Raw genomic sequence first — 25,587 nt, 5'->3', positions numbered from 1 at the left:
AGATTTATCTCATGTAATGAAGTTGATTAATAGCGCCTTCTGTGCCCTACAAATTTGGATCAGTCGTGCAATAGTCTTAGGTTTCTCCTTCTTACTGTTCTTATCCTACAGACTTAACAGATTTGTCCATTTTTTTTGTTAAGACCCCCTCCCTTGATGGATAAGGGCTACAATTCACCTTTAAGACCCCCTCCCTTGATGGATAAGGGCTACTATTGACCTTTAGGTGTCGGGTTGGACAAGTTCCGTCGGAGTTGGGTTGGGATATCGTGTTTTCAGATGTTGGGAGGGGAAGCTTTAGAAATGAAACATTTTTCTGTCTAAAAATATAATTACACATCTTTTGGGAAGAAGTTATAGAAATGAAAGGTATTTTGTCGTTAAACATAAATAATGAAAACTTAATACAATTATATCTTCACATGAGGAAAACAAAGGAATAATATTGCCTTAATATTTATCTAGGCAGCAAATTTGTGAAGAACATTCCATTGTTGGATTTAGGGTTACTGTGTTTTCTTTGTTATCTTGATTGGCAATTTGAGAGGTTGAAAGAATATAGGGTTAACAACTTTTTGATGGATGATCAACACCATGACAAATTCACTACTTGTAGTCAAAATAGCAAGTTAGTAAACTTATGGGCCAAGAAATGAATATGTATCTTGAGTCTATCTGAGTTGACCAAGTCTTTATTCTCCGGAAATCTTTCTTTATTTCCTAAAGCCGCGGCCAATATCTATACTTCCTATTGTTACATAAGTCACATATTACAAGTGGAAAATGGTCATTAATCATGACCAAACCCTGAATATTCTTCTGTCCAATTCCACCCATAGTCCTTTTAGTTTTCTCCGACTTCTCACTCCTTAGCCAAATTTATAATAACATTATGATTTTTGAATTTGCATTTAGAGAAGTCTACTATACAAATTTTGGAGGCATGGAAAGTATATAAATAATCAAGGTTACATGCATTATGCATGTTGCACCATCTTTGTGAAAACGAAAGTTTTCTAGAGACATCCTAAAAACGTCTTTTAGAGTGAAGACTACAAATTTTAGAAAGGGTTGTGGCTTGTATAGGTTGGAGTTCTCAAGTTTTATATTGATGTCCTATTTGAAATTTGAAGTATGAGCATCTCTAGTGGGAAATTCAATCCCTAAAATTTAGAGTATCTTTTTAGAGTTTTTGTCATCTCTACTGTAATATTCCATTTGATTCTATGATGATATCGGGGTTGTTAATCTGAGAGATTTCAAGTGGATATTCTAGAACTCCAGATATATCTCTATGGTTCTAGTAATAAATATTTGAATCATTTACTACTTTTTGTGTGAATCCAACATAACTATCGAGATACAACATAAATCATGTAGTAAGTCTTGGAAACTAAAATACAAAATTTAAAACATGAAAATTTCATTATGGAGCCTAAAGCAGCCACTTCAGCTGCTATAGACTCGGGCTTCCCCTGTAGGGATAGGTAAAGGACAGGAGGGGCTATGTTTATCCACTACTTCCATATGAAAATATTAGACTTTTCTTTTTTGGACTTTATTGCCCCCGCGTCTGGCCCAACTCCAAGCCAAACTCAGTCTAAAACATTACTTAAAAACTCGCTTGAGTTTCTACCCACCGCTACTTGATATAAGTTACCAACTCGTGTCCAATAGAACTTGCCCAACAAACTTATAGGCCATGTTTGGCGCGCGGGAATGGAATGTCATTCCCGGGAATCACATTCCCGTAATGCGATTCCTGGGAATCAGATTATTTTGGTTTAATGTTTGGTTCAACCAGGAATAGGAATTCCATTCCCGATGGATTCCTAACTTGTTGTTTGGTTTGTGTAGGAATAGGAATGTAAATTTTACGAAAGTCCTGTTATATCCTTTTACTCAAACTACATAAATTATAGGTCAACTTTGTTATATATATTTTAAATAGTATTGTCTATTCAAATTTATAGATATGAAATAATAACGTAATACACTAATTTAAGTTGTATTTAAAGATTTATTTAAAATAAATAAGGTCTCGACTAATTTTTTTAAACGTTATGAAATCGATTTTTAACGAACAAAGAGCAAGAGAGAAGAAAAAAAACTAGAGATCATATGGAGAGAGAGTTACGTTTGAGCGAGAGAGGGGGTGGGAGAGAGAGAGAGTGTTGGTATGGTGGTAATTGAAACCTTAGATTTTTAATTTTTTTTAGTAAAAATATTATGAGAATTCTAATATTTTATCAAGGATTATTTTGTCCAAAAATATTAAATGAAATCATTCCCGGGAATGGGAATCACAAACCCGCCCCCCTCCCTGGGTTTGCTATTACCCCATTTCGAGGGAATCCCATTCCTCCAGGAATAGGATTCCCCCTGCATTCTCGCGAGCCAAACAATAGTCGGGAATGTGATTCCCAGGAATCACATTCCATTCCCACGCGATTCCCGCGTGCCAAACATGGCCATAATGTCTTAGAGCATCTCTAATGCAAGACTCAATCTTAAAATCTCAAGTGCCCCCTAAGACTTTAGAGGTTTTTTTGAGAAAAAACTTCTCCAATGCAAAACTCAATTGAGATCTCAAGAGCATCTCCAATGCAAAACTCAAAAGAAACTCTAAAAATCCTATGTGTCGAGATTCAAATGTCAATCTCTAATTTTTCTCTTTCCTATTTGTCAAGATTGAGATCCTCTATTCGAAGGACTTCTCCAATGCAACACTCTAAAACTCCAAAAATTGTTTATGTGACATTTTTTTTCATTAAAATATATGAAAATGTTGAGTTGGCACTTAGAGATATCTCAAGAGGACACTCTAGAAATGGAGTGTCTTCTTGAGATATCTCCATTCCACCCTCGACCCGTCATCTTGGAGATTTGAATTGAGTTTTGCATTGGAGATGAATTTTAAGATAAAAATTCTCAAAGTCCTACATGGCACTCCGAATTTCTAAGATTGAGATTTGGATTGGAGATGCTCTAAGATGATGTGGAAGCATTAAGTTTTAAGATGTCTCAACTAGAAACTCTATTTTTGAGATCTCTTTTGAAAGTCTTAAGTGTCCTAGTCATCAAATTTAATATTTGGACCAATAAAAAGTCTTTCTTTCTCAACCACTTTTTCCTATTAAATGTATGTGTGACATGTTGTATATCTATTAGAGTTTTTTAGAGTGTTGCATTGGAGAAGGACTTGAATTAGAGACACTCAAGTTAGCCACATAGGAAAGAGAATCTCAATTGAGACTCAACACATAAGAGCATCTCCAATGGGACACTTTACCAAACACTCTAAAAGTCCTAGTTGTCAAGGGCTAATAGAGATTCTCTTTCCTAAATGTCAATATAGAGACACTCTAATTTTTGTTGGTCTCCAATGGAGATCTCTAAAGTGTCCATATTTAATACACATGCCTTTCTTCAATTCAATAGATAAAAAGTAGTTGAAAAGCAAGATTTTCTATTGGTTGAAATTTAAAAGTAACACTTAGAGAGTCTCAAGTAGACACTCTCATTTTAGAGTTTCTCTCTCTACACACTCTATAATAAATGTGTCCACCTCATATTAGAGTGTCTAATGAAGTGTTCCATTGGAGATGATTTTTTAACAAAAACTCCAAAAAGTCTATGTGGCACTCTAAGTGTTAGAGATTGAGTGTCCCATTGGAGATGCTCTAAACCAAATAGAATTTTTTTAAGTTTTGCATTGGATATGCTCTTAAAGTTAGAATGATTTTAAGTTTCACCAACCCATATATTTTTAAGTGTAGGTTTCTATTATTTCTTGTTTGGATTGTTACTTCAATTTATTTTCAAATTGCTAATTTATATCGATTCCAGTTGTAAAAAGAAATCAATTTGAGTCATCCAAACTTTGATTTTGTACATTGAAAAGGAAATTACTAAGAAGTTTAACACATCATAGATGATTTTAGAGATTTCAAGGAGCTACGGGTTCCATTTGATACATTAAAAGAAAAACTATGAGGCATAGTAATCTCATTTTATTTTTCTTATTTGTGTTTAATCTGTACGACTTAATTGATCTTTTAAGTGGTAATTTTGAATCGAATTACTATGATTAATTTCTTAAATTAGTTTATGGCTGGTATCGTTCAATCACTCATCACAAAAATCCTAGTTACGTCTCTGCTCCTCTGGGTGGAAGTGGCAAAAAATACTATGAAATTCGTAATTTTCCATAGAAAAAAACTTTGGAATATGGTCATGTTCCTCATTCAAATCTATGATTTCTTTTAAAAATATCTACTACTATTTTTCAACATTGTGGTTCATTTTTTTTTGCTATCCACATACATGTAGTCACTGGGTTGCAATTTTAGGTCCCTCGCTGACTAATTCATTTAAAGACACTTATAGGCTATAGGTGTAGCTTCCATGTATAGATCGTAGACATGTGCTCCTTAACTTCTAAGATAAGAGAACGTGAAAACAAATTCTTATATACAGAGTGAATATACTGCAACATATATGAATTGAATAAGCACTACAATAGCATGCATGTTGAGTCTTTAAATGCTATCCTATGAAATCCATCTCTCTTTACTTTTTTTTTGTTGAACTACATCTCTCTTTACTTTATGTCAAAATCTTAATTACACAGACAAATCTTAGAAATTAACTATTTTCACTAAAATTCAATTTCAAGAATTTATAGGCTTAGGGAGGGGATGTTGAGTCTCTCACGATCTAGGTCTCTTTCTCTCTCTCACGATCTCTGTCTTATCTTGCCCCCTCCCTTACAGGAGCTATCTCTTAGTGTCATGCCCACCTCTCATCCCTTATCTCTCTCACACATACACATTTCCGGCGAAAGAAATCTCCTATCTCTCTCTCTCTCTCACATACAGCGTTCCCGTGAAAAGAAGTGTTCCTTTCTCCGGAACCAGACCTGGAGGAAGGTTTCGTGGTTGGTCGCCCACGAAATGTTTCGTTCTCTACTGGCGATGGTTGATAACTCATGGCCGACCGAACACAAACCATTTCGTGGGTGGCTGGCCACGAATTTAGAACCCTCAAGGAGGGGTTCAGAAACCCTTCTCGAGGTGTATGGTTCCTAAAGAGAAGCAGTGATAGAGAGAAAGAGATTCAGAGAGCGCTAGAGAGATCTAGAGGGAGAGAGATCTGGAAGGAGAGAGATCTACAGTGAGAGAAAAATATATCTCCGGTGAGAGAATGAAAGACCTACAATGAGGGAAATAAATGTAGAGATAGTGGGAGCGAGAAAGAGAAATCGCGAGAAACAAGACAAGAGAGATAGTGAGAGTGTGTGAAGTGGTCGGTGGTCAGAAATGATGGTGGTGATGGGCGAAAATGGTGGTGGTGGTTGGAACTTGTGGAGGTGGAAAGAGAAAAGATGAAGATTAGGGGCAATTTCTGATAAGTAAGGTTTTGAGCTAAAAGATACATATGCCTCCTAAGTCAATATTGATTGACCAAGTCTTAGATTTTCCTTTATGCCCTAAACCCACGGCCATGGAGACAATATCAGACTTAACTTTCAACATCAAATTTAAATAAGGCCATTCTAGTCAAGCTTACACATGCTCCTTAACTTTTGAGATACCATAATCAAAGATGTAAGGTAAAAAATTTCATTTTAAATTGAGTTCAAGAGTCATTACAGATTATAGATACATATAGAAATAATATATCGAGATTCATGAACTGAATAAGCATTATAAATACTTCTTCCTATTCTGTTTCCCAAATGTAACCACATTTTGGCATGAAATGTCACAGTTAATGGTCTCTCCCTACTTGAAATAAATGTATAGCTTCAGTATGTTTCCATGGAGGTTTGTGGGTAGCCTCAGTTTATGAACTTAACAAATGAAAATGAAAATGAAGTTCATTTGACTCCATTGAGGGTTACCATCCTTGACTTGGTTCAAAATTACTCCTTGTTACATTAGCTTATTATATTGAACTTTATACACAAGCTCTAGTGTCATCTTAATGTTTGATGATGATATTAAGTCCTTCGGGAAGTTAACTTGCATCAACAACAAAATTTTTGTTTAACTATGTCAACCCATGAAAGGAAAGCTAGTATACAATAATTCTTTGGTAAATGATTTGACTAGATTTTAAAATTAACCGCTAAATCGTTCGGGTGTGACGTTTTTTACTTACCTTGAGTGTTATTTACTTGCAGCTGTTATTTTCCCCTCTTTATTACAACTGCAAGGAGGTATGACTGATATGGAAGAGAAGAAGCAGAAAGCAGTATGTGCTAAAAAGTACAGAAGATGAAGAACATAAACAACTTTCAGATATCGATGTAGAAAGAGAAGAAGAATGTGGGATTTGCATGGAGATGAACACCAAGGTTGTGTTGCCCAACTGTAACCACGTTTTGTGCATGAAATGTTACAATGAATGGTACCTCCTTGCTTTCATCTCTCTCTTTCTGTCTCACGAACATATAAACACGTTATTACTCGTAGAAGACTGAAAGAATCAATAATAATTCAATTACTTGTTTCAGGAGTTCAAGATCACAATCATGCCTGCCGTGACCATTTGAAGAGGGTAAATTCAAATGATCTTTGGGGTTTTCACCGACAGAACTTTGAGCCTGTGGCCTACAACAGTTTGTCCGGGTGCTTTTAGCCCCACCCAATCTAAGAAGGCTTTTTTTTACATAGGCGCCTCTTTTAGCTTCAAGTCCATTCGAGTACACTGTAATTAGGAGTTTGATTTAAAAGTTTGGTTCATAAATGTCTTTGGTCCATTTGGAAATACTTTTGGAAATGAGGATTGATATGTTGAGATTTTTGGTAATGTTTTATTCAGTTTTTATCGTTGTGTAAGTTACTTAAACACGTTATTAGTTTACAAAAATAATTTAGGTACAACCAAGAAGGATATAATGAGACTAAGGTTGTGTTTGATAGGAGGTTTCTTAGAGAAAATAGAAATATTTTCTCCATATTTTATCTTTTTCTTGTGTTTGGTAAGTCATTTAGGGAAAGAGAAAGTGGGTATCAGTATCAGGTGACCCATTTTTCCCCATTTTCCCCAAAATAAGGGGAATTTGTTGCCCTCCACCTAGAGGAGTAAGACTTTCTCCTTCTGGTGAAAAAAAAAGTATCTCTCTACTCTTTCTTCCTCTACATTCACTGTTTGGCTCAATCTCCCCCACTCCTTTTCTTGTTCTCTCAACACAAGAGAGATAGTGAGAGTGTGTGAAGTGGTCGGTGGTCAGAAATGATGGTGGTGATGGGCGAAAATGGTGGTGGTGGCCGGAACTTGTGGAGGTGGAAAGAGAAAAGATGAAGATTAGGGGCAATTTCGGATCAAGTAAGTTTTTGAGCTAAAAGATACATATGCCTCCTAAGTCAATATTGATTGACCAAGTCTTAGATTTTCCTTTATGCCCTAAACCCACGGCCTTGGAGACAATATCAGACTTAACTTTCAACATCAAATTTAAATAAGGCCATTCTAGTCAAGCTTACACACGCTCCTTAACTTTTGAGATACCATAATCAAAGATGTAAGGTAAAAAATTTCATTTTAAATTGAGTTCAAGAGTCATTACAGATCATAGATACATATAGAAATAATATATCAAGATTCGTGAACTGAATAAGCATTATAAGTACTTCTTCCTATTCTGTTTCCCAATTGTAACCACATTTTGGCATGAAATGTTACAGTTATCGGTCTCTCCCTACTTGAAATAAATGTATAGCTTCAGTATGTTTCCATGGAGGTTTGTGGGTTGCTTCAACTTATGAACTTAACAAATGAAAATGAAGTTCATTTGACCCCATTGAGGGTTACCATCCTTGACTTGGTTAAAAATTACTCCTTGTTACATTAGCTTATTATATTGAACTTTATACACAAGCTCTAGTGTCATCTTAATGTTTGATGATGATATTAAGTCCTTCGGGAAGTTAACTTGCATCAACAACAAAATTTTTGTTTAGCTATGTCAACCCATGAAAGGAAAGCTAGTATACAATAATTCTTTGGTAAATGATTTGACTAATTTTAAAATTAACCGCTAAATCTTTCGGGTGTGTCGTTTTTTACTTACCTTGAGTGTTATTTACTTGCAGTTGTTATTTTCCCCTCTTTATTACAACTGCAAGGAGGTATGACTGATATGGAAGAGAAGAAGCAGAGCAGTATGTGCTAAAAAGTACAGAAGATGAAGAACATAAACAACTTTCAGATATCGATGTAGAAAGAGAAGAAGAATGTGGGATTTGCATGGAGATAAACACCAAGGTTGTGTTGCCCAACTGTAACCACGTTTTGTGCATGAAATGTTACATTGAATGGTACCTCCTCCTTACTTTGATCTCTCTCTCTCTTTCTGTCTCAAAAACAAACATAAACACGTTATTACTCGCAGAAGACTGAAAGAATCAATAATAATTCAATTACTTGTTTCAGGAGTTCAAGATCACAATCATGCCTGCCGTGACCATTTGAAGAGGGTAAATTCAAATGATCTTTGGGTTTTCACCGACAGAATTTTGAGCCGGTGGCCTACAACAGTTTGTCCGGGTGCTTTTAGCCGCACCCAATCTAAGAAGGCTTTTTTTACATACGCGCCTCTTTTAGCTTGAAGTCCATTCGAGTACACTGTAATTAGGAGTTTGATTTAAAAGTTTGGTTCATAAATGTCTTTGGTCCATTTGGAAATACTTTTGGAAATGAGGATTGATATGGTGAGATTTCTGGTAATGTTCTATTCAGTTTTTACTGTTGTGTAAGTTACTTAAACACGTTATTAGTTTACAAAAATAATTTAGGTAAAATCAAGAAGGATATAATTAGACTAAGGTTGTGTTTGATAGGAGGTTTCTTAGAGAAAATAGAAATATTTTCTCCATATTTTATCTTTTTCTTGTGTTTGGTAAGTCATTTAGGGAAAGAGAAAGTGGGTATCAGTATCAGGTGACCCATTTTTCCCCATTTTCCCCAAAATAAGGGGAATTTGTTGCCCTCCACCTAGAGGAGTAAGACTTTCTCCTTCTGGTGAAAAAAAAGTATCTCTCTACTCTTTCTTCCTCTACATTCACTGTTTGGCTCAATCTCCCCCACTCCTTTTCTTGTTCTCTCAAACCACTGTACGAGAGAGAGTAAATTTTTTTTGAAAAAGCTTCATCTTCCAAGCCCATATTTCAAGCTTCACTCATAACTCTCTCTCTCTTGTTAACTTGTTTGTGGAAAAAGCAAAAGTAAATCAGATCCAGATATCAATTGGGTGGCTTAGAGAGTAAGGGAGAACCAAGACTGGGAGCTTCTCTTTCACCATCTACACCCAACCTTTCTCCACTCATGTGTTGAGAGGAATAGAGGATTTATTAGCAAATGTTTGAATTAATGTGGAGGTACTTTCAGCAATGTTTCAGTGACCAATATTATATCTTGTTGTCTACTGTTCTGACTTTAGATTAGAAGCATCCGATTTGACTTTAGATTAGAAGCATTATGAACATCAATTCATTAGCTTTACAAGGACTCTCCAAGTTCAACTTAAGTTAGTTTTTATCTATGTGGAAGGAGTGGTTTCTATAGTACTCCTAGTAAATAATAAGTATACTGTACAGAGGAAAAACATAACTTAGCTAAATCCCGTGTTCATTCTACAACAAAACACAAAAAAATCTCATGTTCCTACTTAGAATATTTACATTTGTTATTACTCAAACGGTAGAAAATAGAAAAACTAGAAAACTAATTCTTTTCCCCTTTACGAATCAAACGGTAGAAAATATGAAAATATTTTTGAAGCAAATGTTTCTCAAAGTAAATTTTTCTCGGAGTAAATATTTTTATATTTTTTTTCTTTTCCCCAAATTGCTACCAAACACAACCTAGGTTAATTAAAATTAATATTTGAAGAGAAATTTTAAAGGCTTCCTATAAGTGCTAAAAGTGCCTTTAAAAGTCTCCATGAAAGAAATCCCTTCCCTTTAGGCCTTTATACATTTGAATCACTTTTAGAGCTTTCCTATCATCTTTAAGAGCTGAATCAGTTTAACTCCTTGATGAAATCTCAACCATCATTGTTTTAGTTTTCTCCAACTTCTCACCATATAACTTACCAAATGATAAGTAATAAATTTATATTAAAAAATTAGAATAAGTGTGCAAACATAATTTTTTAAGAAAAGTTCTCCAACTTCTCAAAAGGTATAACTTATCCAAGAATAACTTATGTACATTTAATAGGCGTAAAATCTTAGTATAAATAGTTAAGATTACATGCATTATGCATGCATGTTCCCGCCATATTTGTGAAAAAAAAATCTTTGGTGATTCTGCTTTAGTCCCCAGTTTGTGACCAATAAATTGTCTTGGTCCATAAGTGTCTGCTAGTTCGTTTTGAACCTAAAGGTTAAAAATTCTAATTTCTCGACAAATACCATTAGGGATTAAAACGAGATTAATTCCCAAAAGGCCGCGGCTTTGGGGAATAAAGAAAATTCTCCGGGGAATAAAGACTTTTCTTGAAACTAGTCAAATAAGTTTGACTTTTATGTTTTTTTTATTGTTAAGGGACTTCTAATTTTTGGGAGTTCTCCTCCATCTCATCAACTCTCTCTACCACCTCATCTCCACGCCATCTCATCATCTTCTCCGGTGAAGGTCGCCGGCCGGCGACCTTCAAACATAAAACAAAATTTTTTTTTCTCTCTCCTCTCTCTCAAAATTTTTTTTTTCCTTCCTCTCTCTCTCTCTCTAGAACAGATCTAGAGAGAGAGAGAGAGTAGATCTTCACGAACAAATCTAGGTCTGTTCGTGATCTTCACGAGCAGACCTAGATCTGTTCGTGATCTTCACGAGCAGACCTAGATCTGTTCGTGAAGATTCACGAACAAATCTACTCTCTCTAGATCTGTTCTAGAGAGAGAGAGGAAAGAAAAAAATTGAGAGGGAGGAGAGAGAAAAAAAATTTAATTAAATTTTTTTTTTTTAATGTTTGAAGGTCGCCGGCCGGAAAATTGGCCAGCCGGCGACCTTCGTCGGAGAAGATGATGAGGTGGCGAGAAGATGAAGTGGCAGAGAGAATAGATGAGATGGAAGAGAACTTTTATAAAAATGTATTTTGTATTCCCCATAAAAATTTATTCCCCGGAGAACTTTCAAAAAAATCTGGATTCCCTCGAGGATTTATTCCCTTGAGAATTTTCTTTATTCCCCAAAGCCGCGACCTTCCCAAAAACATCTAAATCCACCTCATCTCTTCTTTCCTCAACCATCTTCTTACCTCTCTCTTCCACTTCATCTCTCCCTCTTGCCACCTCACCCTCTTCTTCGATTAAAGTCGTCGTCCGATCACTTTTTCAAACTCTTCTTTTTTTTTTTTCTCTCTCTATAGGTTCCCCTTTGTCGGCAAGAACTTCGACGAATGCGAAACCTCCGACTTCACGAATGGTTTCCAGAGGCGATAGGCGAAGGGTTTCCTGGTCGAAAACCACATTTTGTACGTGAAAGTTTACGGTAAATGGTACCTTCTCCTTCCTTTTATCTCTCTAAATAAAAGCGAACATATAAACACGTTATTACTCGTGAAAAGCTAAAGAACCAAGGAAAATTAGATTACTTGTTTCAGGAGTTCAGGATCAAAATCATGCCCTTTCCGCTGTGACATCTTGAAGAGAGTAAATTCGAGTGACCTTTGGGTTTTCGTTGTCAACAGAGACATAGTCAACATCTGAGAAGGCTTTTTGTATACATATATAAGTTACCTGTGATCATCCCCAACTCCATTTTCCATGACTATGACCTTGTAAAGTAACTGTCTTATGATCTGACTGATGGTTCATTTTTCGCCATCCACCTACATGTACTCATGTGGTTGGAATTTTGTAAAAGGGTCATGCTAGCCAAGTATACACATGTGTTCCTTAACTTCTGAGTTGTGAGATAACATAATCAAAGATGGTGGTGAATTTTTTTTTTTTTTTGAAAACAAACATAACATCTATTAGATAGCAATATCAGTTACATGGATGTTATGAAGCAAAAGAGAGCAGTTAGGATAACATTCGGTAGTCACAATACCATTTTTCCTAGTGCTACAAGCGAGAGAGTTCGCTTTGGCATTTGCTTTCCTATTTACATAAGTGAACTTAATACAATCAGAAGAGGAGATTAGCATTTTAATGCTCTTCATGACATGCTTGGCCGTCCAGTGGATAGAGTTTGTACTGTCATTCAAAAAATTTGCAACATTTGAAGAATCTCCTTCCAAAATGAGTTTCCTAGCTCCATGATTAACAGCCCATTGAGCTCCAAATAGGGCTGCCTTTCCTTCTCCTTCATCTACTGACCTGGAGGTGGTGATGATGGATTCTTTGATTTCTGAGTTTCCTGTGTGATCAGATACAATAAAAGCAAGAGAAGAAGATAAGGTTTGAGCCATAAAAGATACATCATAATTTATTTTTATGAAGTCATTTGGGGGTGGAGTCCATTGGTTCATTTGAGGAAGAGGGCCTGCACAGTTGGAGCTCATCAAATGAGCCTGATGAGTGATATAACTTTGGATGGTATGTATCAGATTAGGTGTGTTCAAAAGAGCTCCATTGAAGACCATGTTACATCTGTGCTTCCAAGTGTGCCACATTATAATTGCAGCAAGTTCTATTTGTTTAAGTTGAGAATCTTCATCAGCCTCAGAAGTAAGATTGTATATGTGTGAAAACCAATCAGAGAAGTTGGATATAGATGCAGCATTGATATTAATCTTGGTGAGAGAACTTATCACTTCTCTGACCACAGGACAAGCTTGCAGGAAGTGGTGTTGAGTTTCCTCCTCCGAGTAACACAGGGGACAGATAGAAGATATGTGTGGAATATATCTGGAGATCTTAAAGTTTAGGGGAAGTATGTCATGAGCAAGCTTCCAGCAGAAAATCTGAATTCTAGGGTGCAGATTAAGCTTCCAGAACTGTTTCCAATATTTGAAGGGTAAAGGAGTGGAGTTCTGATGGATAAGATGTTTATATAAAGATGAGACAGAGAAGCTACCTGACTGAGATAAAATCCATTTTTGAGTATCATGGTGTGACTTAAGAGGGATGGATAGGATTCTATTTTGAATGTCTGGGGAGAAGAGAAGGGATATGTAGGATTGGTTTCAAGTACTATCTTCCTGAATGAGCTGAGAGACAGTGGATAATCTAGGTTGAGAAGAAGGTAAACCTAACTTTCCAATTCCTGGTATCCAAGAGTCCTCTCAAATGTTAATATTAGTACCATCTCCTATATCCCAAATAATGTTAGAGTCCACCAGATGTTGATTATTGTTTATAGATTTCCATAACCAAGAGGAGGAGGATGAATTCCCTCTGAGTTGAGATGAGTACTTGGCTTTTAGATGTTTAACCCAGAATGTTGAAGGTTTAGTTCTGAAGATCCAATTCAACTTGCTTCAAAGAGACAAGTTGTCTTTTTGAGTGTTTCTAAACCCCAGACCTCCCTTAGATTTAGGAAGACAAATAGAATTCCAGTTCTTGAAGTAGATTTTCTTTTTGTTGTTGGTGTTTCCCCACCAGAAATCCCTCTGCAGGGAAGTAATGGTTTTCTTGATCTTACAAGGAAGGTAAAAAATTGCCATCTGGTATCTTGGGGCAGCAGCTAGAGAAGATTTAATCAGTTCTCCTCTTCCTGCCTGAGATAATAGGTTTCTTTTCCATATGCTAAGCTTGCTATGCAGCTTGTCAATGAGGGGGATAAAAGGTTTAACTTTAGATTAGCCAAAGAAAATATGAGTACCCAGGTAAGGATCATCTTTATTGATGGGTCTGACTTTGAGAATTCTAGAGATGATCTTACAATGTTTGTGGTGGGCATTAGCACTGAAGAATATACCACTTTTATGAAAATTTATCATCTGCCCAGAGACTTCACTAAAATGCTCAAGAATGCCAGATGGCAATTTTTGACCTGATCCAAGACATCTTGAGTAAAGACTATCCTACAAAATCCATCCATCTTTACGTTAATATCTAAATTACCATGGGATAAAATGTTGGAGATAACTGTTTCACCAAGATCCAATCTCAAGAATTTAGAGGCTTAGTGAGTGGGTGTCCAACCTTGTACAGCCATCCCACCCCTCATATGATACTACCTTTTTTTACTTCGTTATCTCTTTGTTTGCCTCATCAATCACAAAATTCAATACAAAAATGACATGGCAAAGTTAAAAATAGACCAAATCCAAAGTAAACGAGAAGTAAGGACTCTCATTTACAACGAAAAAATTGATAAAAGTATTCACAGAAAATGACATGCCAAAGTTAAGAAACATCTGTTTAAAGATAAAAGTATTCACAGAAAATAAAATTACATATAACTTTAGTAATGGTTGAATTAATCAAAGATGGGAAAACTCATTTTATCAATCTGTATCATTTGTCCATCTCTTATTCAAATATGTACTAGAACATATAATAGACCATAAGAAAACCCCTTCTTTCATTCTTCATTTATCTACTGGAAATTATAATCGATTTAGTATATGATTCAGTCTTCTTTACATTTCAATACAATGTACTTTTCGGGCTGAAAATCTTGGTTATATGTGTCACTACAACTAAAAGTTACTCAGAACCAATCATCATGCTTCCATTATCCTATCAATTTTCTCCAACATCTCAAAGTTTGGTGGCAAATTATTGAAGTTTATACTATCCTATTATAAAAGACCACATAATCTTTGAATTCACAACTAGAGCAGTCTACCAAACACATTTTAAGGCATGAAAATTTACTATAACTAGTAAAGTAGACATGCGTTATGCATGCTTCCACGATATTTGTGAAAACAAAATGTCTCTAGAAACCTCCTAGAGACTTATTCTAGCAAGAGAGAATGTAATTCATGTTTGGGTACCTGTAACAAAAAATATAAGTACTTTTACTTGTATTAGAAGTACTTTTGCTATAAAAAAAAGTAAAAAAAATATCAAAAACATATTTGGCAAAAATGTTAATTATAAGTAAAAAGTCTTAAAGTTAGTTTGGTAATCTAATTTGCATTTCTGTTTTTACTGTTGTTTTTCTCACGGAGATATTTGATTTTAATAGAATTTATTTATTGATTTTAACAGAGGTCGACAAATAATAAATAATCGTAACGTGAAATTCATGCATACATTCAACATAAGTTACTTCATTTTAAAGTCAACAACTAAAAATTTAAACTTTAAAAGAAAGTCATAGGTCATCAGAAAGATCTCAGACGACCCACCAAAGCACGAAAGTCGATGGATCTTTGAAACCGTTTGAATCATAACATTATTGGGCACTGGAATAATAAATAATTCAAGATTTGATATGCTCTCTAAGATATTACAACAGTATTGGGAACTGGAACAATAAATCATTCAAGATTTGATATTGTAGCGCCCCACATCCCAAATCTCAAGCTAACCGCCTTGAAATCGAAGATTTAAGACCTTCAAACTGGATCCACGAGCAACACCTACCATGAGTGCACAATCAAAAGGTGGGTTAAAACCCAACTGCAGTAGATTTCCTCAAACCTAAGTCTCGGGTAGGCAAGCTCAATCCCCAATGAGCATTGCATTCATATTCATTACTGGCATTATCTGAAATTTAACGGTGAATACGAACATAATATATCAGATTTATCCAATCCCTCTCGAAACTAATAATTTATGTCATTTGATTAATTATTAGGTTTTTAGGTTCTCGTATTTTAGTCTAATACTAACCTTGATAATGCAACAATCTTTCCTCCTTTTTCCAGCAGATATAAAATATAATGCCTTTAACTAAGTTAAACCTTTATAGCACCAAACTTGAAATATACGTCGACAAACATATTATGTCAAAAGACACAATCATCAAGCCCTTGTTCAGGTATCTCAGACCAATACACAACAAACATTAACCCTGATCAAGAATGACAAACAAGTTCACCAAACAATTCAAGTTAACAACACATGACAAGTTGGAGTACATGATGCGCACAGTAGATCCTCACGTGGATCGCAACCTCAAACATGCAAATAACAATAATAGTTAACAATCATAGACCCACCACTAGAAGGTATCTACCTAGAAGATACATTGCCTAAAGAACAGAAACCATGTGAATTATCTTAATAAATTCGTCCATTGGAGACTGTCTTGACACCCTACACAAAAACTATCATAACTCTCCATTCCGAACTCTGATTAACGCGTTTGAACTACTAGAAAGTAGACAAAAATACCTTTCCAATCATATAAGAATCATGACAAGATTCATCATATATCAATACCAGATTCAATTTTAATATAGACTTACGTACAGTAGAGACTGTTCTGACGCCTTGTACGAAAACAACCATAACTCGTCACTCGAAACTCGGATCAATAAACTTTTTGAAAAGACACCTTTCCAACCATATAAGAATCACGACGAGATTCATCATATATCAATACCAGATTCAATTTTAATATAGACCTACGTACAGTAGAGACTGTTCTGATACCTTGTACGAAAACAGTCATAACTCCTCACACAAAACTCGGATTAATAAAACGTTTGAACTACTAGAAAGTAGACAAAGACACCTTTCCAACCATATAAGAATCACGACGAGATTCATCATATATCAATACCAGATTCAATTTTAATATAGACCTACGTACATTAGAGACTGTTCTGACACCTTGTACGAAAACAGTCATAACTCCTCGCTCGAAACTCGGATTAATAAACCGTTGAACTGATAGAAAGTAGACAAAGACACCTTTCCAACGATATAAAAATCACGACGAGATTCATCATAGATCAATACCAAATTCAAGTTTAATCTAGATCGAAGTACTGTTCTCTATAGATGTTTTATGGGATTCTAGATAAAACTAATGTCTAAACCATTTAATCGTTCTTTAGTGTGATTAACAATTCTAAACCTATCATGCAATAAATTGAAAGAGCCTACAAAAAAATTATGAGATATGAAATCTACCTCTTTTCGACTTAGATGACTTCAAGACCACAATCATCATGCCTTGTTCTCTCTCTAGAGAACTCTATCTCTATCTCTTTTCTTCTTTATTCATCCTTCCTTCACTAAGGAGTGTCTGCACCGTCTCTCTTCTATATGTTTTCTTCAAAAGTGAAAAGAATTAGGGTTTTTAACCCACTAGTATTTAATCAAAATAAAACTGACCTAGACTTTTGTTATTTTCACCCAATTTGATATATAAAAAAATAGGGCATATTACAGATATTTTCTCTATGAATGAGATAAATGCATATAACAATAGCGCCCAAAAGCAATAAATGATTCAAGATTTGATATGTTCCCCGTGAATGAGATAATTACATGATACAATGGCGGATGCAACTTCCAGAGAATTAAATTTAAATAAGGCCACATCCTAGTTACGCGTGCATCCCTGGTATGCGTGCACATATGTTCCTTAAATTTTGAGATGCCATAATCAAAGATGTAAGGTAAAAATCGAAGTTTCTTTTTAAATTCTTCAAGAGTTCGTTACAAAGCACGGATACATAAAGAGATAATATATCAAAATTCTTGAATTGAATTAGCATAAGTACTTTAAAGGTCACATAGCAGCCCTTCAAAAACTATCCTAAGGTTGTGTTTCTCAACTGTAACCACATTTTGTGCATAAAATGTAACAGTAAATGGTACCTCTTTAATTAAAATAAATGTATAGCTCGAGTCTGTTTAGGTGGAGGTTTATGGGTCGCCTTAGTTCTGACCAATGGAATATTTTGGAGGTTCGAGTGGTACTGACTGCCGATCGAGGAGGGAGGTTGTAGATATGGAAGAAGGCCCAGTGTGGTATTGAGGTAATGGTGGTTGAGTGCTTGTAGTAGACGTGCGAACTGTCAAAAGTAGGGTATGGAGCATGGTGGTTAGGTGGGAGATTTTGGGAAAGCAGAAGTGTACAGTAAAGCTGCTTGCTCAAGAGTCAAGACAGCTTCTCTTTGACAAACACTCGAATAATTGATATCAATACATCGCTGCAAAAATGAAGTTGGATCGCCTTCAAAGTAGGAAACAACTAATACTGAAACTTTCTCGATTACAAATATGGGCTTCGAATATACGGTCGATTTGGCTTTCTGTCTTTCAGTGGAAGAACCTTCAAGGCCACATAAGTTCCTTGTCTACTTTGAGAAATAACAAGAAAAAATACTTGGATGAGTCTTGTGAATGCTGATAGAGAAAGATTGATAGAGATAGAGATAAAGAAATACACGAACCTTGAACTTTCTATACAAAAGTTTAGTGAAAAAACCTTCTACGACATCGAGCAGAGCCAAGCTCCTCGTACTCGGCTTTTGTAACACATGTTGAGTCAAAATCAGGGCTAGATGCCAATAGTGATCCCCCTCTCCATACACCCAAGATTGGACTACAGAAAGTAATAAACGAAACATGAGAATTTGTAACAAAGGATTGTGATAACTAATTGTTTAGTCATTTGAGGGAAGAAATATTACTCTTCCTGCGTAATTATCTTGACTTGGTAGTCGTCAGGTATGAGAGGGCGGAGGTCTTTTTCTCTGCAAGTAAGAATCACAATGAAGTAAAGAGATGGTACAAATACTACCTTTTCTTAGCTATTGTTACATTTGTTTACATTCCAGAAACAGCGTACTGTTGAACAATTCCAAGCTAGAAAGGAAAACATAGTCTAAAAATAATGTCACAATATCACCAAGTTGTTGCCGAGAGATAGATAACTTACAGTCTTTCACCAAATCGAGGAAACAATGTACTTCCACCCGTCAAGATAATGCTATCAACACCCAAAAACTAGAATGAGTATTTCCATTTCCAGATGATAACTATAACTAGAGAAACAGATAAAAGTCCACTGTGGTGAATATGCACCTTTCATAGAGTACTGGATGTAGATAAGGATGGCAGGAATTAACAGCTCTAACAATGCACTCTGCTAGTCCGGCCTGATTCATTCCTACAATGGATTTAACAGATAAACGTTTAGTACATCCTGCCCCAGTTTCGTAGCCTACTACTAAACAAGAGTTGACTATGTTATGTAAATTATACGTTTATACAGCATTACAGTATCAGAGTATCTATATGAGCGGCCCGAATAACGATGGGGAGATGAGTCAACGCTAAGTGTTTATGATTAAAATTTTCTTACAAGGGGAGATGCCTCAATAAAGCAGCATTCAGATATATCTTGAAAGCAATATGGTTTAGAAGTAGAAATATATGAACATCTCCTATTCCACCGTCTCTAAGTACATACTCGATAGACGATAGGGGTTAACTTTGACAATGTGCTGATGTTTGATGTGGATGATTGGATGAGGACATCATCTCAATTCTTAACAACGAAATTGATATATTTCAACTCGTAGATACGATGTTCTAGGAACATGCCATTTCTAGAGCTTGAATGCTTTTATGCATTTGATAAACCCTCTAGACTGTAACGGAAACACCTTCAGTTCTTTGAAAAGTGCAAAACAGTCATGATAACTACCAAATATTAGAGAACAATGAGATGGAATAACAGAGGATTTTGTTGTATATAAGGCTGCAACCATTTCAAAGCAATATTAGGTTGTCATAAATTGAAATAATAGATCCTATAAAGAAACATAATACACACCCAAATCAGCCGGACGAAAAATCATCTCAGGAACAAGGAACCTTTCGTTAGTCAGCTGAATCTCCTGTGTAGAAGAAAAAGAAAAAAATAATAAGATGGAAAGTTATATGCAAGACAATCACTAAAAATACGGAATAGAACGGTACATTTTGTGTCAAATCAATTTTCTTCCTGTCTTCACGTTTTTCTCTATTAGGAAGATCCACTTCTTCGTTTGTTTGTAGTGGCACCCCTTCGGAAAGAGCTAGGTATCTCTTTGCTTCATCTACGTCTTTTACAAAACCCTTTGTGTGTTCAATACCATCAGGAAGGACATATGAGCACCTCAACATATTGTTGTTTCCTCGAACCCTACAAACAAATTTATTGAAGATAGAGTTAACTTAAGTAAAATCTTGTCTTGGAGAAAATGCTATAAATCCCGAAGAGGCTAAAGGCTACAAATTTCACATTCAATAAAGACTTGGAAAGAATATCCCGCGAATAAGCAAGCAGACCATTCACCAGGCCTCCACAGAAGGAATTTCAATCAGATGAGATATAATGGTATAACAGAAAGAGATGTCACTTCAACGGTACAACTTGAGATTCTTATGTATATCTCTATGTACTTGCACGAAATTGTGTATCGCGAAATTGTGTAGGCCCATGAATTTATTAATCTAGCTTACTTCATTTTTGCATAATTTTACAAAGGAGGCCCAAAAGTAAAAAAAATTATGAGTAAAATCGAGACCTCAACTAAGACAAGAAAGTCTATGTTTATGGCCATGCTCTCATTTTGAAATTTCTTATGTTGTCGTATCTGGCACCTAAGTCCTGTGTCGGATGTCAATACTGATACAAGAGTAAATGTTACACAGAAAGAAAGCTATGCACCCCGCATATGTATACTGAGTTACATATCTACGAGGAGATTCAGATTCAGTACTTGATGGTCGCAGTATCTAAGAAACTATGCAATCCGATCTTACAAGTCAATGGCAATACAATTGCTCCCATCAATTCACTTTCTTTTACCAAAAGTTGCAGTCCAACGGTCTTCATTTCTAGGTCTTCCCTTTTGGGATCCCTTCAGACGTTTCAACAACTGATTGGAACAAGCCATGTAAGTGTTGGGTCATATTAGTATTATTTACTGAAATACTACATTAAAACTCACCCATGTATAACCCAAACATACTGCATCCATAATCAGACCTTCCTACTAAACCTAAAATAGTTTGGGCATCTTTGATATGCAGGAATTGAACATTTGATTTGACTAAAGGAAAAAACAGAACTGTACAATGTGCTAGTATCTAAGAAATCATATACTGTATATATAGCACCTAATCTATCATTTAATATGTGCCCCAAAATCATGGGTTTTCAGTCAATGAAATGAAAATTAGTAGAAGCCATAAGGTTAAAATTGAGTAAATTTGTACCTGGCAAGCTGAAGATCACGAGGGACATCAAGAGAGACAAAACAAAGCTTCTCCTTGACATCATCCATAAGAAAAGTTTCATCCATAACATTAATTGATCTATAAGAAACAAGTTCCTTAAGATAATTAGTAAGAGCTTTACCACCAAGATCAAGTCTTTTAACACCATAATTAATGGTGAAATTCTGAAGAACAGGAGAAGCATGAGTAAAAGAAAAGCCACAATCAACAACTAAACTACACTGAGATTTTGATAAAAGTCCATCAGGACGATGACTAGCTTCATAAAGATGAACTAAAGAAGGAGAATCAGCAACATAAAGAGATTGAAATCCAAAATCTTCGAAAATTAATTCATCAATTGAACGTTGAATAGAAGGGAGATTAAAGAGGGGTTCAACTAAGAGAAGAGAGGAGGCAGTAGGATCAATATGGAGGAGAGAACGGAAGATTCGATCCCAAATTTCTTTTTGAAGGTCTGGGTTTATAAGGTAACCACGATCGAAAGGGCGACGGACTGAAACTGAAGTTAAGTCTTCACAGGATTGGAGTTGATCGGCAATCAGCCATTTCTTGGAAGAGGTGGAGGAAGGACGACCAAGGCAGTTGGGAACTACTACTGAAGGGTCTCTTTCTCCGGCCATTCCGGCTTTGCAGAGACCAGCGCCATTGTCGAGTACCACTATGTTAGACATAGGAGAGAGAGAAGAGTCTCTTCTTTCCCTCCTTGTTTGAGAAGTAATTGAGTCAATCCAGTCTCGATCAACTATCTTCGGCCAAGAACTGTGAGCAAGTTAACCTGAAAAGGACGCATCAAAACTCAAAAGAATTAGAAACATGGGCGTCGAAACAGCTCGTATGTGGTGTTATTGATCTTGAAACATGAGTAAAGGCTTCCCTTAAAAATCAAACACCTAGCTACTGTTATCTTCCCTAAAGGAATAGAAGAAAAGATTCAGAAAGTTCATTTCTTTAGCCTTCCAGATAATAGGTCTTCAAAAAAAGAAGCTAGTTATCTTCTTCTTCTTCTTCTCAATTAAAACCTAAACCCCCTATGGTTAAACTCTTTGTTCTTAAGTGAAGTTTATACATACTATACCTTAATTGGTGTTAGTTTACTCTTTGGATTAGAAAGATGATTATAATCAATAATATATGCAATTACTTAACAAATCATACTATCATTCAGAAATGAACAACCAACATAAATTTCTCACTTTATATGCAGGCCCTTGCACAAAGAATCAGTAATGCAAATTCACTCTGAAGAACATTAAACCCCCAAAAACCCAAAGACATAGAAAATACCTTCGGTGGAAGACAAGTTAGGGCAAATCTGCTTCCAAATCCCAAATCCTCTTTCTCTCTCTCTACTTTGGTGGACAACCATTGTTAGGGCAAAGAGCTATAAGGTGGGTGGTATTTTAAATCTTCGTTCAGGAAAGAAAGCTTTGCACCAGCAGCAGTAAAGAGAGGCCGGCTGTGGAACGGGTGTTCGGGTTCGGGCACTATCATTTCTGAATCGGACTGGACCAGTAGACGTCATCGGGTAAATTGGGCCGAGCGTGGGCTGGGAAATAGGCGTTCGGGTTCAGACCCTATCATTTCGGCGACCTTCAACAAGAAAAAATCATTTCTGAATCGCATTGGACATGCTCACAAATTATTGGACCAGTAAAGGTCATCGGGTAAATTCGGCCGAGCATGGGTTGGGAAACAGACTTTCGGGTTCAGACACTATCATTTCTTAATCGCCCTTCAACAAAAAAAAAGAATCATTTCTGAATAGGACTGGACGGGCTCACAAATTATTAGACCAGTAGAGGTCATCAGGTATATTGAGTTGTGCGTGGGTTGAGAAACAGGCGTTTGGATTCAGACACTATCATTTCTGATCAGGCTCACGAATTATTGGACCAATAGAGGTTATCGTGTAGATAGGTCCGGGCAAATTATTGTAACGACTTGTTGCAAAAGCCGTCAACCGCCATAATACAATTTTTTAAAGGCTTTAGCCATACTTATGGTATAAATGTGACTATTTGTAGCAAGATTCTTTCCAAAAGTCGTTATACAAATACTACATTTACAAAGGCTTAGTCATTCGTTATAAAAACTCAGCATAGTGTTCTTTTTTTTTAATATTGACTATAATAATAATTACAAAGGCATTGATACATTGATGCGATGTGGTAATCACAATAACTGCCGAAATACTACTGGCGTAGAGGACGAGGAAATTAAATTGCCTAAAACCGACGAATTAAATGGCCTAAAACCCACAAAAACTACTTTTATTTATACCCAAATTCAATATTCTTAGATTTGCACTTCCGTAGAATCGAAGCTGGGACATCTGCATTGCGGAGTGTATGCACTTACCAAGTGGGCTACCAGTTGTTGGCAATTCCGTATACTATTGGACTGCATCATTCTGTTAAATGCCATCAATTTAAGTTTAAGGAAATCTTTGATCGATTACGATTTGTCTCAGTAATCTTCGTAAACAAACAATTGGATTTAATGTGATACAGATTAGGATATTTTACACACTTTTGAAGCCAAGTAATTAACTTAATTGTCGAAACTTACATTTGTTAAGATATATTCTAAGTGAAGTGGTCATGGGTTTTGTTAGTTAGGAATGATTTTTATTGTTTTATCTCTTGAAAAATGGAGTTTGGTTTCCACCAATTTTTGAGCCATAAGGAGAAAAATAATATTTTGAATTTGATATTAGACTCAACTATGATGGTTAGTGTTGAATTCCAATAGGGGAGCATAATTTTAAAAGGTCTTTGGTATAGAAAGAATAATTTTTAGCAAAGGCAATGCATTAGATAGGGAGAACATTCTTTTTAGAATAGGGAGAGATAAACAGTATAATCTAAAATATTCCAACTTTAAACTTTGGTCCATCCCCACAAACTATTAAACACGATGTAACTCGGAAAATATATATGCGAATTTACATAAAAGAAATTTCGCTTAGCATATAAAAAAATTCATGAATGAAAATAGTGAAATTTTCATCCAAAATAACTGAAAATTTAAATAAATTTCGTCCAGAGCGGATGAAAAATAGAACAATTTCAGCTGAATCAGCTGAAATTTATTGTTTTTCAGCGGACCCCGTCGAAATTTGTTGTCTTTTTTCAGCCGACCCGACCGAAATTTTTTGTCATTTTCGGTCGACCCAACTAAAAATCCTTTACGAAACAAAAACGACCTAAAACCCTAAAACGCCTGTTCAACCATAGAGGAAGACAAGAAAATGATTTTTCTTTACCTAATACATGTTCTCTTCATTATATATGTCTTTGTTTAAGTTAATATCTTCGTTTAAGTCGATGTTCTCGTTTAAAAGTCGATGGTTTCGTTTAAGTCGATGTCTCCGTTTAAGTCAAAGGACTCTTCGTTCTTGACGTAGGTTGCTTCCTTCTTCATTAATGGTGGTTCCTCATGCATGAGATCGTGAAACATAATTAAAAATTTGAAACTAAGACAATAGTGATGGTAAACTTTGCAAGTTTCTTAAAATTAATGGTGATGTCGATAATAGTGACGACATTTGGGTTGGTTGTTTATGTGAGAGAAAACTACAAGTGAATAGAATATTAAGTTTAGGCCAGCGCTTGGGGAAAGCTAAATAGTTTCCGGGGTGTGCAGACTTGGTCAAACATTGGTCAATTTTGTTTGACAATTTTATTTAGGGGGAAAGCAAAATACTTCTCCACCTCAGCTCACTCTCTCTCTCCACCTCACCTCTATCTTCTCCGATTAGGTCGCCGGTCGAAAAATTTTCCGGCCGGCGACCATAAAAAAAAAAAAAATTCACTCTCTCTCTCTAGAAACTCCGGTGAAGGGAAACCCCTTCGCAGGAGTTTCTAGAGAGAGAGAGAGTGAAATTTTTTTTTTTTCATGGTCGCCGGCCGGAAAATTTTCCGGCCGGCGACCTAATCGGAGAAGACAAAGAGGTGAGGTGGAGAGAGAGTGAGGTGAGGTGGAGATAGAGTGAGGTGGAGTGTTTTTTTTTATTTCCCCTTAAAATTTATTTTCCCGGAAAATTTCTAAAATTCTACATATTCCCTTCAAAATTTCACACCCCAGAAACTATTTAGCTTTCCCCAAAGCGCTGGCCTAAGTTTATTATTAATTTTTATCAAAGTCATTATATTTTAGCACTATTTAATAAATGAATCTTATAACGCACTCCTTAAACTAATTTGGTAAAGGAAGAGCAAATACATAATTAAATTTACTTTTTAAGCACGCTGCCTTTACTAAGCATTGTTCTTCCTTTACCCAAAGACCTTTTAAAATTCAAAATTTGGGGCATAATAGGAAACCAGACCCAATTTAAAAAAAAACTTGGACCACAACCCATTTTGTAAAAGTATAACTTTACCCCGAAATTTATTTTTCAAAATATCTGAACAAATTTAAGTTTGCTCTCAATAATTTTGTGAATTTTTGAACAAATTCGTTTTTCCTCAAAATT

The 25,587-nt window shown here is 35.7% G+C and overlaps 2 protein-coding genes and 1 pseudogene across 2 annotated transcripts; 1 reads left to right on the top strand and 2 right to left on the bottom strand.

The window, feature by feature from the left end:
* Nucleotides 1-6,056: 6,056 nt before the first annotated feature.
* On the top strand, nucleotides 6,057-11,800 carry LOC147536253 (E3 ubiquitin-protein ligase AIRP2 pseudogene; annotated as a pseudogene).
* A 189-nt stretch (nucleotides 11,801-11,989) lies between these two features.
* On the bottom strand, nucleotides 11,990-14,001 carry LOC147536252 (uncharacterized). Its single transcript, XM_086640255.1, has 2 exons — nucleotides 13,954-14,001; nucleotides 11,990-12,991 (listed from the first exon to the last, which is right to left on the bottom strand). The coding sequence occupies exons 1-2, from the start codon at nucleotides 13,999-14,001 to the stop codon at nucleotides 11,990-11,992; spliced, it is 1,050 nt and encodes a 349-aa protein (XP_086496381.1).
* Nucleotides 14,002-17,484: 3,483 nt separating this feature from the next.
* Nucleotides 17,485-22,798, bottom strand: ARP6 (actin-related protein 6). The gene is made up of 9 exons (XM_086640708.1): nucleotides 22,395-22,798; nucleotides 21,087-21,885; nucleotides 19,803-20,007; nucleotides 19,657-19,720; nucleotides 18,903-18,987; nucleotides 18,757-18,807; nucleotides 18,509-18,571; nucleotides 18,269-18,420; nucleotides 17,485-18,172 (listed from the first exon to the last, which is right to left on the bottom strand). Exons 2-8 carry the CDS (start codon nucleotides 21,779-21,781, stop codon nucleotides 18,291-18,293), a joined length of 1,293 nt encoding a protein of 430 aa, XP_086496834.1. The 5' UTR covers nucleotides 21,782-21,885; nucleotides 22,395-22,798; the 3' UTR covers nucleotides 17,485-18,172; nucleotides 18,269-18,290.
* Nucleotides 22,799-25,587: the final 2,789 nt, after the last annotated feature.

Source organism: Eschscholzia californica, unplaced genomic scaffold (assembly GCF_041429995.1).
Source record: "Eschscholzia californica isolate CP2 unplaced genomic scaffold, dmEscCali1.0.p SCAF_5, whole genome shotgun sequence".
Taxonomy (NCBI): domain Eukaryota; kingdom Viridiplantae; phylum Streptophyta; class Magnoliopsida; order Ranunculales; family Papaveraceae; genus Eschscholzia; species Eschscholzia californica.
The sequence above is the reverse complement of the archived record's forward strand: the minus strand, read 5'-3'. Positions and strand labels throughout refer to the sequence as shown.